General features: G+C 47.9%; 1 protein-coding gene across 2 annotated transcripts; it reads left to right on the forward strand.

Moving 5' to 3' along the window:
* The first annotated feature begins 1417 nt into the window (after positions 1–1417).
* MAPK15 (mitogen-activated protein kinase 15) lies at positions 1418–16083 on the forward strand. 2 transcript variants are annotated; one of them, XM_043986943.1, is made up of 14 exons: positions 1418–1676; positions 3351–3449; positions 3577–3606; positions 5243–5333; positions 5470–5600; positions 6047–6210; positions 6489–6628; positions 7006–7063; positions 11790–11927; positions 12368–12473; positions 13020–13257; positions 13560–13678; positions 15088–15222; positions 15589–16083. In XM_043986943.1, exons 1-14 carry the CDS (start codon positions 1608–1610, stop codon positions 15808–15810), a joined length of 1740 nt encoding a protein of 579 aa, XP_043842878.1. In that variant the 5' UTR covers positions 1418–1607; the 3' UTR covers positions 15811–16083. The 2 variants fall into 2 exon arrangements, with proteins under 2 accessions (XP_043842878.1, XP_043842963.1); XM_043987028.1 differs by lacking the exon at positions 13560–13678 and having other exon boundaries at positions 15589–15810.
* The last annotated feature ends 1235 nt before the right edge of the window (positions 16084–17318 follow it).

A 17318-nucleotide genomic window follows, 5' to 3' on the forward strand; every position in this document is an offset into this window, starting at 1 on the left:
CAAGAGTTTCTTCCACTTCCTTTCTTCTTATTCCCTTAACTCTTTGCAGTCTGAACTCCAGCTTCATTATTCAATTGAAACTGTTCTTTCCAAAGTTTTTAATGATCTCCAAATTGCCAAATCTAATATTCTTTTCTCAGTCTTCATCCTCCAGCCTTTGACATCTTTGATCACCTCCTTTTCCTTGGTATTCTCTTTTCTCTACTACTTTCTCTTGGTTCTCCTCTTATTTACCTGATTATTCCTTCCCTGTGTGTTTTGCTGAATCTTCATCCTTGTTATGTTTGCTAAATGTGGGTGTCCCATAGGGCTCTGTCTTGGGCCTTCTCTTCCTCTCTTTAAACTATTTCATTTGGTGATCCTCATCAGTTCCGATGGTTTCAATGATCATCTCTATGCTGATGACTCTCAGATCTATTTGTCCAGCCCTAACTTCCCACCCAACCTCCAGTATCTCATTTCCATCTGCCTATAACTAAAAGTGGATGCCTATATTCCATGGGAAGGTGACCCTTAGGGCTTCAAAAAAAGATCACATTGATTGAGAAACTCATGAAACTGATCATTTTATACTAAAATCTAGGTGAAATATACCCAGTCAGTCAATAAGTATCTATTAATCTATCCATTTAATAACCTTGCTAAAAATGGCACAGTGGATAAAAGTGCTGGGCCTGGAGTCAGAAAGACCTAAATTCAAAAATAGCTTCAGACACTTACAAGCTGTGTAACCTTGGACAAGTCACTTGACCTCTGCCTCAGTTTCCTCAAATGTAAAATGGGGATAATAATAGCCCCTATATCCAAGAGTTGTTGGGAGGATTAAATGAGATAATATTTGCACAGCACTTAGCATAGTGCCTGGTACATAGACACTATATAAATGCTCATCATCATTATTTTAAAAGGGAAATAAGGTTAACCTCCCATGATCTGTTCTTGAGGAAGCCCTGCTGACTCTTGGTCACCAGCTTACGTGCACTCATACCCATACAAGCATGCCGACCTACATATAATACATGCACAGACAAGGATACAATCCTGTGACCTGGCTAGTTGTCTGGGCCTCAGTTTCCTTCTCTATGAAATGAAAAGGTGGGACTCTAATTTCAGCCCTTCCTGCCCTCAATTTTTTGAGTCTATGAGATACTATTGGCCAGGTAAGAATAGGGTAACGAATCAATAAACTGATGCTGCAGAAATAATGGAAACCAATACGTGAGGGGAAAAAAAAGAATAAAACTCTTAGCGACCTCCATCCCACATCCTGAGGCTTAGTAAGGGTGGGGAGAAAAAGTACAAGGAGTGGGGGCGTGGCCACTGGCTCCTGGGCGGGGCTACCTCCAGGCCACTCCCCCAGAGGTGCGTGCCCCGGAGCTCCCGGAAGTCACCCCGGAGAAGAGAAAGAGGACTGGGGCAAACTGGAGGCAGGGGGCAGGCTTCCCCGTGCACGATCCTCGGATTGGCCCAGAGGCCACGGCCGGCGCAAGCGCAGCATCGCCTCTGGTTTCTACAGCAACGGTTTCAACAGCTGCAGCTGAGGAAGGAGAAGAAGGGAGAGGTGGAGGTCCTGACCTGAAGCGAAGGGAACAGGGCGTGCTTTGGCCATGAGCTCTGCCGAGGTGGACGAACACGTGTCCCAGCGCTACCTCATCAAACGGCGGCTCGGGAAGGGGGTGAGAGACCCGGTTCTAAGGGAGCTCCTGGTGTGTGAGGAAGCACACAGCCCGGCCCGCCCCAAAGAGCCAGCGGTCTGGGGGGGGGACCCAGGGTGGAACCCCCTGTTTGGGGAGACACACCCCCCTCCTGCCATCAAGGGCCCCCAGGAGAGCCCCCTATTTGAGGAGACACAGCCCCGCCCGTCCTCAAGGGACCCATGATCTGAGGAGGACCCAGGGCCCCCGCACTGCCTGCCCCCCCTTCTCCCCTTCTCAAGAAAATGAGGAAGATATAACCCTTTCCATCCTCAAGGGGCCCCTCATCTGAGAGACCCAAGGCCCTGGCCTTGGGGAGCCCCCTGTCTGAGAAAGACACACCCCCTCCTGTCCCCAGGGGGCTTCATGATCTGATGGGGTCTCAGAACCCGCACTCTCAAGAAGCGTATTCTCGAGGGACCCCACCCTCAGTGAGCCCCTGCCTGACCTCACTAGGCCTCTGGTCTGTGGGGGACCCATGGGCATGTTAAGGAGATCCTGATATAAGGGTCCCTTACAGCCCCTCCTATCTGTAAGGACCCAGGGGCCTACCCTCAGGGAGCCTCTTGTCTAAGGGAGACATACCCCTGCCTATCTTCAAGGAGCAAAGGGTCTATGGGAAACTCAAAGACTTGCCCTCTTTGAGGCCCCGATTTAAGGGGGTAACAGCCTTCAACTGCCCTCAAGGAGGCCTATAATCTAAGGGACTCTGTGGACTCAGGGCTGCACCCTCAGGGAACCCTGGGCCTGAGAAGAGTAAACAACCTTGTTTGTATTTAAGGGGCCTCTGGTCCATGGGAGACCCAGGGTCTTGCCCTCAAAGAGCCCCCTGTCTGAAGTGGATAGACAGCCCTGCCTGACCCTAAGGAGCCTTCAGGGAACCCTGTACCTGAGGAAGAGACAGAGCATTGCTTATCTTCAAGAAGCCCCAGGATCCGAAAGGACTCAGGCCTAAACCTTAGGGAGCCCCTGGGCCTGGCCCTAAGGAAGACATCTGCTTTGTCTCCTGCCTGCCCTCAAAAAGCAATGGGACCCTCAGGGATGTGCTCTCAGGCAATCATCTTTCTGAGAAGAAGACATACACTTACCTGTTTTCATGGAGCTTTTGTTCTTTGTTGGGGGTGGCACTTTCAGGGATCCCCTGATCTGAGGGAGAGACCCATTCCTGCTCAGTTCAAAACAGGGGAGGCAAGACAGAGAGACAAGAAAAAGGCATTGTAGCAGATTATATAGTGTCAAATAAATATCAATATAGCTCCAAGGCATTTTGCTTTTTTGCAGTGGAAAAGACTACAAATCAGAGTTGTATAATGGAATATCACATGCCAATTTTGTTCCATTGAGTTTCTCTATGTACTTAGGGGTCATGTCTCCCTCAGACATGAGACTCCTTGGCTGTGGAGGTCTCTGGCTAAGCCCTGAAGCTAACCTGGGCCTTTTGACCTAAGAAAAACTAAAGTTGGGTGCTGAAGAATAGGTGTGGTAGGAATTGTTAGAGAAGTGGGGAGGAATGGATTCGAAGAAGGCCCAATACTAGCATCAGGATGTGGAGAGGATAGAGGTCAGGGATAAGGCCATCCTAGCTGGGGTGGGGCCCTGGCCACCCAACCTTCCAGGTCTTATGGAAAGGAAAAGGCGCGGTTTCTGCTCTCCCAGGCCTATGGCATCGTTTGGAAAGCTGTAGATCGGAGGACAGGAGAAATTGTAGCCATCAAGAAGATCTTTGATGCCTTCAGGAACAAGACAGATGCACAGGTGAAGGGAGTAGTGGAGAAATGGAAATTTGGAGGGGAGGGAAAGGTGATGGTAGAACAGACAAGTTGGGGAAATGAGCTCAATAACATCACATACCATTAGCAATGCCCTTTGTGTTTTATTACAGAGAACGTTTCGAGAAATCATGTTTCTCCAGGTGAGCAGCTATGATATGACATGAGCCAGCCTCATGCTGACAGGTCTTAGACACATAAATACTGCCCCAGGTTCATTCTTGAATGAATTTGTGATCTCATTAATGTGGGTACTCTCTCCAGGGGTTCAGATGTATCTGTACCTAATCAAACCCACACACACACATCAGAGGCCTCTTAAGGAAAAATCCTATGTAGAGAGGAAAACATCCCTGCTTCCAAAAGAGTCTGGCCTTACAAAATCACAAGATTTCAGAATTAGAAAAGATCTCAGTGGCTATCTAATTTGACTAATATCCCCTCTGTATACAACTAGCAGTCTTCCAGATTTTACTTGACAACCACTGTGCTTCAGAGGAATCTGTTTGGCAGATATATGGAGGAGAGGATGGATATAAGTTCATATGAAAAAGACCTGGGGGGCTTAGTAGGTTGCAAACTCACTGTTGATGTGAAAACCAAATATGCCAATGAGATCTTAGGTTATATTAAGAGAATCAAAAATGAGACGATAAGTCTACTGTACTTTGCCCTGGCCAAATCACAGCTGGAGCATTGTGTTCAGTTCTGGGCACCACATTTTCAAAGGACAGTGACAAATTGGGGCTCATCCAAGGAAGGGCACCTAAAATGATGAAGAAACAGGAAACCATGTACCATTTCAGGATCGGTTGAAGAAAATGGGAATGTTTGGCCTGGAAAAGAAAAGGCTGGAACTTGATCTCTGTCTTCAAGTATTTGAGAGGTGGCCACATGAATGAGGGACTAGAATTCTTTAGCTTAACTCCAGAAAAAAGAAGTAGGAATTAGGTAAAAGTTCTTGGGAAGCAGATTTTGGTTTTATGTAAGGACTAAAGCATCCTAACAATTAGAGTTGTTCAAATGTGAAATGAGCTAAAATATGAAGGGATCCTTCCTTTTCATTTGGACTAGAGAAACACTGATTGGATACTTTGTAGTGCAGAAGTGACCAGCTGGCCATAGGTGTACCATATATCCTCCTGTGGCCCAAACCAGATTAAAATCTAATTGGGAGGGGCAGTTAGGTGGTGCAGTGGATAGAGCACTGGCCCTGGAGTCAGGAGGACCAGAGTTCAAATCCAGCTTCAGACGCTTAACACTTACTAGCTGTGTGACCCTGGGCAAGTCACTTAACCCCAAGTGCCTCACCAAAAAAAAAAAAATCTAATTGGGAAATATTTAACAAACTAAAAATACAATATAACACAGATAACACTAGATTTCAAAACTCAGTAAATATGCAGCCCACAGGGATCCTTTTGTACAGATTAGTGGTGCCTGTTTCTATTTGAGTTTAACATTCAAAGTTGTCATAGAAGATACTCTTCTCAGATGAGACTAGATGGTATCTGAGTTTCCTTCCCACTCTGAGATTGTGTGAGTCTGTACTTCACATATACAGTATGGATTCTCTTCAAATTATGTTAGAGACTACTGTCCTTAAATGAACCCTTTCCAAGGGACCTCGAGAATGATAAAGAGTGGAACCACAGAAGACTCCTAATGGACTTGCCCCTGAGCAAGAAAGCCAGGTGCACTCTGGACCACCAGGTCAGTATCAGCCAAGCCCTTATGTAGCTCTTGCCAATTTTGTGCTTCCTGATCTTTCACCCTCAGGAGTTTGATAATCATCCCAACATCATCCGGCTTCTGAATGTCATCAGGGCAGAAAATGACAGGGACATTTACCTAGTATTTGAATCCATGGGTGAGTGAGTTCCCTTTCCCTCATGCCCTGAATTTGTATACATGGGTGAGTGAATCCTTATGTTCTAACATTATCTCATCATCCCATCCCCCATATGCCCACCCCCTGACTACCAACCCCCGGATTTCCTCTGCAGACACAGACCTGCATTCTGTCATACGGAAAGGGAACCTGCTGAAGGATATTCATAAGTGTTACATCCTTTACCAGCTCCTACGCGCAACCAAATTCATTCACTCAGGGAATGTCATCCACAGAGACCAAAAGGTAAAAAACCCAGGTCCTATCTACTCCCTTCCACCTTCTCCCCATTCTTCTTAGCTGTTTCACCAGGCTCCTGCATCACTGATTCCCTCAGAATCCTCACTGACTCATACCCTAGGATCCTTATGCCTAACAGAAAAGGGGAGGGAGAATGTTTCCTGTAACATACAATTCTAGATTTTTCCTACCACCTCAGAAATAAAACACTTCTCCACAGTACACAAATATCATCTATCATATTGTTTCTCTCATCAAGATCCTCACATCATCCTATTGGACTCACTTTTCCTTAGAATCTTCATCTTTAATCTCAAAGTACCCACTCCACCCACCAGGAGGTCCTGGTCATTATTCCTTGGGTCCTCACACCTCCCCCATAACATTACAGCAGTTTTTTCTAGCCCTCGTGTATACACATCCAGAATCCTTAACCTTCCCACACCTTTTAGCCCTCCAATGTTCTTCTGGATGCCGACTGTTGTGTAAAACTCTGTGACTTTGGCCTTGCACGTTCCTTAAATCAACTTCACGAGGAACCAGGGAACCCAGCCCTGACAGAATATGTGGCCACACGCTGGTACCGAGCTCCAGAAATCCTGTTGTCTTCACACCGGTAATGGGGGACCTGGAGAAGAATGAAACACCAAGGAAAACAGGGATAGGGAGGTGGGCAACTACTTTCATACTGGGCCCTGAAGATCCTTCTATCTTCCTACTCTTCACACCTAGCATTTCTTCACCCTTACCTTTATTCAAGACTTGTCCCCTCTCCCTGCCACCTATCACAGCCATGCCCTCATCTTTACCTCACCCCCACACCTGTTGCAGCCACATCCTTACCTCATCTTCCTCCCCCATCCTAGATGTGTCTTTACCCCCCTGACCCTGCAGGTATACACAGGGTGTGGACATGTGGAGCTTGGGCTGTATCCTGGGGGAGATGCTGCTTGGGAGACCTTTGTTCCCAGGAACTTCTACCCTCAACCAGCTTGAGCTAATCCTGGCAGCTATCCCAGCCCCAAACAAAGAGGGTAAGCACTGACTGAGGAGGTATGTTCATCCCAGCCCTGACTGGTGTTCCAACCATGTTGCTTTATAGTCACTAAGTAACTAGATACTTCCCTGCCCTTCCAGACCCTTTGTGGCCTAACCAGAGAGGGTGAAATTGAACAGGGAACTCTCCACCCTGACCCTAGCTAGAAAGAGTGAAGCTGATTGACAGTTGGCAGGGGGCAGGGCTGGAGAGTGGGCGAGTAGTCATCCTGGTCCCTACAGAGTGGGTAAGAGTGACCAGGAAGGATGGTCATTCTACCCTTGGCCAGAAGAGGTGATCCTCACTTTTGAACCCCCGTTTCTCCTGTTTGCCCTATCTGTGCACTTTCATTCCTCTTTGTTCCTTTGTATCCAGACTTTCTGGCCATTGGCTCAGGCTACAGTGCTTCTGTCCTCCACCGCATGGGCTCCCGGTAAGTGTGGACCTGAAGGGAAAGGGTTTATGCAGGACTGATGCTTCTTTTATCTTCTTGATACATTGGGATCAGTTACTCAGTGCTAGGTATAGAAAGTAACTCTAAACATTGACCACAATATTTTCTGGGTCAAGGCCAAAATGATCACTAAAATTAGGGGCTGTTGGTAGAAGGCATTGATGAAACAAGGCACACCCATGGCGTTTCTTTTCTTTTCTTTTCTTTTTTTTTCAGGGCAATGAGGATTAAGTGACTTGTCCAGGGTCATGAAGGTAGTGTCAAGTGTCTGAGGTCATATTTGAACTCAGGTCCTCCTGAATCCGGGGTCTGTGCTTTATCTACTGCACCACCTAGCTGCCCTCCCCTTTTTTTTGCCCATGGCATTTCTTATGTCCCTGTTCTCAAGGAATTTCAGCTATTAGAAGGATGACTCACATGTATTACACTTTATCTGTGCACAAGAGTGTACTGGGAACAATGGAGAGATTTAGACAAAATACTTTAAGCAAAATCTGAGGCTCTAAAAAGCCCAAAGGAGATGGAGAAGAGGAGGAAATACATTCCAGGGATGCTGGGCAATCTATGGTAACGCACAGAAGTGGGAAACACATCAAGATCAGTCTAGTTTGACTGGAATAGAGAGTATATCAAAAGGAATGAACAACTCATTCAGTGTTATGGTTAGTGATCAAATACATTAGAAACATTTATTACCTCTATGAAACAGCTGCTTAGAGGATGATTTCCTGATATAGACATCTCACTATCTAACTAAACGTCCCAATCTAGCACAAGAATTCTGGTCTTTAAACTTTAAACTTCCTTCCAAAAGATTCCAGAGAATGCTAAGAAATTATTTCAGACTAGAAAGCTCATATTAGGGCAGCTAGGTAGCACAGTGGATAAAGCACCGGCCCTGGGGTCAGGAGGACCTGAGTTCAAATTCGACCTCAAACACTTGACACTTACTGGCTGTGTGACCCTAGGCAACTCACTTAACCCTCATTGCCCTGCCCCCAAAAAAAAGGCTCAAAGAAAGTTTATATTAAAATTACAAATTAAAAAAAAAAAGTGGTTTCTCCAACAAGAAGGGGAAACAAGTCAGAGATATATTTTGTGATGTAAGATTATGGCTGTAACACACAACTTCATTAACTCTAGGATGAAGGTATTGAAAATACAAAGATTTAAGAAACAGCAAAGTATAAAAACAAGCCCAGTCATATAGTAAAAATTGTTAATATTATCTGAAACCTCACAGCAGTAATTCCAAACATTTTTTGTTCTGAGAGACAGTTTCAACAGCAACAATAACAATAACAAAATGTGTTGTGAACTCCCAGGACAATTAAATAAACTACTCAGAATATTCTGCAATTAATTACCATTTAAGGCAATATTAAAGAATTTTACTGCAAACCCCTCGGACAATCATTGTGACCACCCAAACGGTTCATGAACCACTAAATGAGATGCACTGCCTTATAATATCTGCCAGTATTGGCGTATATGCAGTTCATTCAATCAACAACTAACTAATAGAGGTTTTTCAAATAAGCATTAGGCTTTTCTTAATTTTTTAATTTCATTTGTCCACAAATTTAAGAGACTAATCCTGTTTCAAGAAGTGTATTTAGGAAAGAGAAATTATATGAAATAAAGAGAGCAATGTGAAATAAGGCTCAAAGATAGGTTAGAGAAAGCCTTACATGCTAGGCTGAAGAGTTTAGATTTTATCTTATAAGGAAGAGGAAGCCACGGGAGGTTTTTGAGCAAAGGAGTGATAATGAATTGGGGAGGAAAAGAGCTCTGAGGTAGAGAAACCAGCTAGAAAGCTTTTAGGATATTCTAGGCAACAGGTTATAAGGATCAGCACCAGGAAGCCAATTACATTAGAACTGAGTTAGGAAAAAACTAGAGATACCTCCTAGGAGTACTTCTTTCGGTGGATAGGCTTCCAACAGTCTTTGGAGCGCCTCAGGGGCTTTCTTCAAGGCCCTCCTTTCATTTGTCAATAAGCATTAAGTCTTTGTGGAATTTGAGAGGAGACAGGATTTAAAAGGAGCTTTGTGAGGAATGTGATAAGCCATCAAGAAGAGATAGTGAAAGGGGTTTGCTCAGCAAGAGCCAAGCTGAGTTTTTAAGGTGCCTGGTCAGTGAGGTTCCTTGAAGCTCACTAACCATCAAGCAGAGAAAAGTAAATGCTCCATCTTCCTAGGGTTGGAGATTGGTGTGCTGTGGCCAAGCTCAGGGCCTTGCCTAGGCAGAGACGTTAGGAAATTCAAGGGAACCCACCGCGATGAGTGTGGATGTTGACGTCACTGAGGCAGCCTGGAGAGTGTCCTAAAGATCGGTGCACAATGACAAAAAAAAAGAGTGAAGAGATGGTGGGAGCCAGTATGTGATCTGGAAGTTAACCATAGGGGATATATAGACATGTAAAACATGCTTATATATTCACGGTGGGGAATACAGCAGTAGGAGAATGAATACTCACTGCTAGGCACAGCTCATGTAAGGTTATACAGGGTGCCCTTGGTTCTGCACATTCCCATTTGTCATTAGGAAGATACTCTGGCAGCAGTATGTATGCCAGGTGGGTTATAAACAGGGAGAGAATATGAGAGATTCTCTTCGATGGGACAGAATACAGGAATCTAATTAGATGAAATTTATGGGGCAGCTAGGTGGCAGCTGGGTGGCACAGTGGATAAAGCACCAGCCCTGGATTCAGGAGGACCTGAGTTCAAATCCGGCCTCAGACACTTGACACTTACCAGCTGTGTGACCCTGAGCAAGTCACTTAGCCCTCATTGCCCCGCAAAAAAAAAAAAAAAAGATGAAATTTAAAAGAGATAAACATCAATATTTACATTTGGATTCAAATTCAATCCAACAAGTATATATTCTGCACCTACTATATGCACTGTGGTAGGTGCTGGAGATGCACTGACAATAAAACAGCCCCTGCTCTCATAGTTTTTATTCTATTGGGAGGAGGAAGGAAAAGTCAACTTTACAAGTATATGATGGGAAAAATATAGGGAGGCAGCATGTCACCTGAAAAAGATCTGGGAGATATAGTCGCCTGGAAGCAGAGGTGTGGAGGCGATCTGAAGCTTCATCAGTACGGACCTAGTGTGCAGGACTAGGGAGGTGATGGTTCCTTTGGGCTCTACCCTGGTAAGGTTACATTTTATGAGCACATATTGTGCTCAGTTCTGGAATATTAATAAGCTAGAAAGAGTCCAGAGTAGGCAGCCAGGATGGCAAAGGGTCTTGGAACCTTGCCGTATGAGGATCAGTTGAAAGAACGGGGGATATTTTGCTTGAAGAAGAGAAAACTTATCAGGGGACATGATAGCTGTCTTCAGCTGTTTTAAAGACTAGGATGAGAAAGGATTCATTTTGTTCCAATTAACTCCAGGGCAGCTAGGTGGCGCAGTGGATAAAGCACCGGCCCTGGATTCAGGAGGACCTCAGTTCAAATCCAGCCTCAGACACTTGACACTTACTAGTTGTGTGACCCTGGGCAAGTCACTTAACCCTCATTGCCCCACCAAAACAAAAACAATTAACTCCAGAGGACAGAACCATCAAAAACCAGTGAGGGCAGCTAGGTGGCGCAGTGGATAGAGCACCGGCCCTGGAGTCAGGAGTACCTGAGTTCAAATCCGGCCTTAGACACTTAACACTTACTAGCTGTGTGACCCTGGGCAAGTCACTTAACCCCAATTGCCTCACTAAAAAAAAAAAAAAAAAAAAACAGTGTGAACTGCACAGGGGCAGATTTACAAGGGAAACCTCCTAACAGTGAAGGCTGCTCTACTGAAGTAGAGTAGGCTGCCTGGGGAGGGGGACTGTCTTGAGGCCAAGGCTGGAAGACCTTGTGGTACGTGTGTTGTAGATTGGATTTTCATTTAGTTAGAGGCTGGGCTAGAGAAATTGCTTCTGAGGTTCCTTTCAACTCTGATTTTGTGATGTGTGGTCCATGATACAGATTCTAAAGCCATTCGGCTTCTGTCATATTCAGTAGCCCACTAATTCTTTAGGACTTTTCCCCTCCCAATTAACCCCCTCTCCCTTCCTCTCACCTTCCTTCCCACTCTCCTCTACCCATCCCTCCATCATCCATCCCTCCTGCCCTACTGCCTTCACTCCTCTCTTCCTCTCATCTCTTTCTCCCCTTTTCTCCTTCCCTTCTTTTTGCTTTTAACCTTGCAAGTTCCTCTCCAGGTCATCCTGCCTGAGTTTTTTTCTTTTTTTCCATCTTCCTTCTTCCCCTCCTGCTTTCACGCCAACTTGGATCTCTCTAGTGCCCACCCTAACCAAGGCCTCCAGGACCTCCTCCCTAGATGTCTGTTAAGCCTTGTTCTTTTGCATCAAGCAGATTGGACATACTCCATGAGTTAGGATTCTGGGTTCAGAAGAACCCCAAGACTTATCAGTTAATTATAAGACCATGGGTCAAGGCCTTTTGTCACTCCAAGCTTCAGTTTCTTCATCTGTCTTTCTGCCTCTTGGGTGGTTGTAAAGAAAGCACTTTGTAAATATCAATTTACAGTAGAACTGTGGCTTATTCACCATCCCTGGGAGTGAGCTGCCATGGCCATAGCATTGGATCCCTCTGGGGTTAGAGGGCACAGTGAGTAACAGTGGAGCTCCCAGACTCAGGACTACAGCAGAGTGGTCAGTATGTGGTGAGATCAGCACTTGCCTCCAGGCAGATACTGACCCTGGACTCCCGCCTCCCACCAACCACTCCTCCTGAGGCCCTGGACCTTTTGCAACGACTCCTGGTATTTGATCCTGAGAAGCGGCTGACAGCAGATGAGGCTCTGAGGCACCCCTACGTGAGGAGGTGGGGAGAGAAGCCCTGGCTCTGGCTGATGGTGGAGGGAGGCAAGGCAAGGGAAGGCCAGAACTGAGGAGCTAAGCATGGGGGAGAGTGGGAGGGGACGAGCACAGAGAGCAAGATTGGCAAGTTCCCAGATAAGGCTGATGACAGACATGGACGGGAAAAGGGAGGCCAGGATGGGGGGAGGGGAGGCAAGGAAATGTGGAGTCTCTTGCTTGATGTGATGCTGATGAGCTAATGATAAAGAAGTCCAGGTTTAGAGGATTCCCAGATGAGACCCCCCTAGCAGCAGGTCATAATGGAGGCTGTAGAACTCCCTAGAGAGAAACTGTCACAGCTGCCCCCTAATATGTGTGAGCGGAGAGGTGGGGTAGAGGAGGAGTTCCCCAGGTAAGCACTGGGTAGCAGCCACCTTTAAACTTTCCTCCAACCCCTGACCCCAGATTCCACTGTCCAGCCAAGGAACCGGCCCTGGACTATGAAGTGATCCTGCCTGTGGACGACGGCGTGCAGCTCTCAGTGGTGGAATATCGCAACCGGCTTTACAAGGTGATCTCCAGAAGCCTCTGCCTCTTTCTACGTGATACACATGTGTACATACATACACGCACTCACCTATGTGTGTATACATGTATGTGTACAGGTGTGCCTTGTGCCCCATGTAGACATAACCACATGTGTTGTACGCTGTACAAATGGCCACTCGCAAACACTGCAGATGATGTGCACTTGCCACATGCATGCACTGAGCACACACACACACACACACACACACCCCAGAACCTGGATGGCAGCACTGGGGATTCCCCCAGTCATCTCTCTGCCCGGTGTTCTTGTGAGTTCTGTCCTGAGTACTCTTTAATCCAAATGCTCCCTCCCTGCCTCCGGCCCACCGAGTTGCCTGAGCATCAGTCCTCCCCATGACATTCTCACTCCCACTTGTTCCCTCAGTCCAGGAATATCTTCAGTTAAGGTTCTATACACCCATGAGTTTTTCCCCAGCCTAGATATTCCCCTCAACCCAGCTAATCCCTTACCCAATATTGCCCTACTTTGAATACTTCCCAGATGGACTCTGATGTCCCCTTCCTATAGATGATCCTGGAGCGAAGGGCAAGCAATCGACTTCAAAGGCCAGAGATTCAGAGAGAAGCCCCGGGGGACCATCCCAGATCAAGCTCTGTGCCCCTGCCCTCCCAAAAGGATCCCCTCCTGCCGAACTCTACCTCTGAGCCAGCCCAGGCCTCAGAGGAACCGAGAACCTCTGCCTTGAAAGAACGGCATTCACAAATCCCTGGACCCAGGCCGCAGAGTGAGCCTGCTCCCTGTCATGGTATGTGATCTCTGACCCTGTCTCCTAATATGTGACTTCTGATCTTGCTATATGCTATGACCCTGAATCCCCTCCCCCACTGGTATGTGACTCTGTGACCCTTCAATGTATGATGCCTGATCTGAATCAGGTATGTTATCAGTTATCCAACCTCCTCCCTGCACTAGTGTCATAACCCTTGACCTCCCCATGGTATTTGATCCCCTGACCCAAACCCACACAGTTATCATGCTAGACCTCACAAAGGGGTACGACCCTGACCCTCACCATCATGTGCTCCTTCCCCCCCACCCCAAACATAGACACCCTTGGTCCCCGGCAGGGGTCAGCACCCTTCATCTGGCTACAACATCGAGGTTTCTCAGGAAAGAGGGGACAATCATATGGGGGTGATGCTCGCACTGTCACTGGCCCCCCTGGGGTAAGTTTATTCATTTCTAATCAACTAACACCTACTACGCCCAGTATCTTCAGCCGGGCTTTGCTGGGTTAGGAAAGCACAGCGGTGAATGAGTTCCCTGCCCTCTGAGATCTCCGTGTAATCCGACCCCACGTGTCACCAGAGCAGAAAAAAGAACACACTCAGTCAGTGAAGTGCAAAGTGAGGACAGTGTGATAGCCAGGGGAGGAGGAATCCGTTCCATTTGGGCCTAAGCGGCGGTGACAGGACAGGCATCATGGAGGAAACAGGCGAGGTCTCTGCAGAGCCAAGGGGCTGCCGCAGGCAGAGATTTGGGCTTGAAATGTGTGCTTTCCCAGGGACAGAGAATGACTTAGGAGATGCCCGGATGAGGGAGGGTCAGTCAGCACAAGAGCCTGGTCAGGAGGGATCCAGTTGATCTGGAATGTAAAGTGTGGGAAAGGTGAGAAAGGTTGTTGGGATCCAAACTGAGCAGGGCCAGAAGCGCCAGGCTAAGAAGGGTGGGGGCAACAGGGAGCCACTGAAGGGTTTTGGTCAAGGAAGGGTGTGTCAAACACGGCAGGAGGTCTGAAGGAGCAGCTCTCTAAAGGGTGGTTGGGAGGAGGAGAGACCGAAGGCAGGGAAACAATGTTAACAGTGGTTGCAGTGGGAGAGGAAGAGATGGATGCAAAAGCTGTGGTAGAGGTAGAATCAAAAGGATCTGGTGGTTGATTGGATGTGTGGGGGAACAGAGAAGGATAAGTAAGTCCAAGATGACTAAGGAGTTGGTCCTGAGGAGATGGAGGAGGAAGAGGAGGAGAGAAGGGGGAGGGGAGGGGGAGAGGAGGAGGAGAAGGAGGAAGAGAAGAGGTAGAGGAGGAGAGGAGGAAGAAGAGGAGAGGGGGTGGAGGAGGAGAGGAGGGGAAAGGGAGGGGGAGAGGAGGAGGAGGAAGAGAAGAGGTAGAGGAGGAGAGGAGGAAGAAGAGGAGAGGAGGAGGAGGATAGTGTCACCAACAAAATTAGAGAACTTAAAGAAGAGGAGGTTTTGGAGAGAAGATGATTTCAGCCTTGAACACGTCAAGTTGAAGGACATCCATGTGGAGAGGTCCAGCAGGAATTTGGAAATAAGGCTTGGGGGCTCAGGAGAGACATGCCCAAGTCTGGGAATCACCTGCATTAAAGTGAATGGCACTAAAGGGAGAAGGTGGAAAGAACAGTGGGGGACAGAACCCTGAGGCCTCCGGGACCCAGGAGAGTGAATAAACATGGCCACGCTGACTCCCGTCTCCTAACCCACTTCGTCCCCATCCCTCCACCTTTAATTCTTGTTGCCGCAGCCCTAGCGTCCCCCATCTCTGGATGGGATCGCTCACCTCAGGGCAATAGCCCTGTCTGCGCCAGTCAAGGGGTTAACGTGTCTCTGTTTTTAGGAGAAGCCAGGCCTCAGGTGGGCCCTGCCTCCTTCGTCTCTCACTGCCCAGGCAGCAGCTGCAGTGACCAACCAGGCCCTAATGCGAAAGGACAGTTCCCTGATGGGTGTAATGGCGTCCACAAGCACCAGGCTGGTGAGGGAAACCAGACCCATAGTGCTGGCCATCACTTTCCAGACACTGACTCTCCTTCCACAGGCAGTAGCTGCATCTTCCTAGGCATTAAGTAGCCTGAAAACCTGGGTGTGAATCCCAGCTCTGCTGTATGATCTTGACCAAGTCACTCACTCACCCTTTCTGAGTTTTAGTTCCTTATAAAATGAGGTGATTGGACTAGATGATCCCTCAGGTCCCTCCTCCCTCTAACCCTTATGATCCTGATTGTCCTTCTCTCCCCCTGGTGCTGACTTTCCCTTCCCTGACATTGGCATTTCCCCAACATTAACTATCCACTGCCGATACTGATCCCCTCTTCCCTCGTGAATTCTTGTTTCCTGCCAGGTCCCTCGCCTGCCCCCTGGCCCCACTCAGGATACTCGAGCTCTCCTGCGGCCCGCAAGGAGGATGTTCCAGTCCTCTGCCTCCCAGGGGACTATAGGGGCAGCTAAGGCCTCCCTAGGAGGCTATTCCCAGGCCTATGGAACCATCTGCAGGTCAGCCCTGTATAGTCTGCCCCTCTCTTACTCCTCCCTCCATCCCCTCCCCCATGTACCTCCATCCTGATTCCCTTCTAGAGACATCCTCACTTTTCCCCCAGTGTACTTCTTCCAGCCCCTGATTAGTCCTTGTTTGCCCCCCGGCCCCAGAGATCTCCCCTAGCTTGCATCACCCCATGGACTTCCCTCACCTGATTCTCATGACCCCCTGAACCCTTACTGAAGCCCCCTCACTCAGACACTCCCAATCTGAGCTGTCCTCCCTGACTCACTCAGTGGGGTCTCTAGATTGGGGAATGTTTGGCTACAGCCATGGGAGTCTGTTCCCTTCACCCTTCCCATAAACACCAATTTATTTGCAACAATAAAGTCTCTGATTTTCTGTATGGCTTGGTATTCCTCCAGGATAGGGAGTTGAGCTCCCTCAAACCCTGACTTTCTTTCTCCTGCCCCCTACCCAGGACTATGTGTGTCTGTGAGTAACAGTCTTTATTTGATCACTTCTCTTGCCAGGACTGCAAGACTCCACATACAAATGTATCATTCATGACCATGTTTTTATTTTATTGTTGTTGCCCATATGCAGCGCTGGGTGTCTCAGGGCAGACTGGAGGGGTCTGACTCCAAGGGGTTATTGAATCTCGGGGCTGGATCTCAGCTCTCCAGTGGATCTGTGGGGTCCTAACCAGGGCATTTGTCATGGGGAGGGTATAGGTAAGCAGGCATCCAGAAGTCTAGAAGAACATCAGAGACCACAATCCTTCACTGAGTCAGTGGGACATACGGACACCTTCCCCATTAGATGACCTGAATGGCAGAAAGTTGGAGTAAAGTGGAGGAATCAGCTGTGCTAAGACTGGGCTGTCTTTGGTGTTTTCACCAAGACTGTCTGGCCCCTTGCCCCTGGCCCTGGAAACAACTTCTCCAAAGCTTTTCAGGCCTGCTCTCAAAAGAAGCAAGCCCTCCTTCCTCCTCTTCACTGCCTGGCAAAGTTGGCCCCCACCTGAGGCCTCCTTATCCCAAAGTGGGCACATCATATGTTTGAGCCCCTAGCCCCGTCCAAATGTGTGCTGAGCAAGAAGAGGGAGCAGTGTGTGAAGAAAGGGCCATTGGCTAGGGATAACTGGATCTTTCTTAAATGGAGTGATACCCACCAAGCCCATGATAGAAAAAAGAGGGTGGAGGAAGTCAGTTCCTGTGTGCCTCCTGGGAGGGACTCTGCCAGCCTCAAACCCACTCCAACTCTCATTCTCTTACCAGGGTCTCTTTTCTTCCTTGATCCCCTGAGAAAAAGGGACAGATTCCCAGGGTGCAGCCACTCCCTAGTCTCCTACCTCAAAGCAAAGAATTTCCTTCTCCCGCCTGCTTAAGAGGCAGCCTGGTCCAGGGAAGAAGCAATAGCCTAAAGGCCAGGAGACCTGGATGCCAGGCCTGATCAGTGCACTGGGGCCTCCAAGCAAGGGTTCTCAATGACTAAGTAACTATAGAGAACCAGGTGGAAATAATGTGACAAGAAATCTCCTAAGGCATGTCAGTGATCTCTGGTCTCTGAGCTCCCTGGCTTCCTCACTCCTC

Source organism: Dromiciops gliroides, chromosome 1 (assembly GCF_019393635.1).
Source record: "Dromiciops gliroides isolate mDroGli1 chromosome 1, mDroGli1.pri, whole genome shotgun sequence".
Taxonomy (NCBI): domain Eukaryota; kingdom Metazoa; phylum Chordata; class Mammalia; order Microbiotheria; family Microbiotheriidae; genus Dromiciops; species Dromiciops gliroides.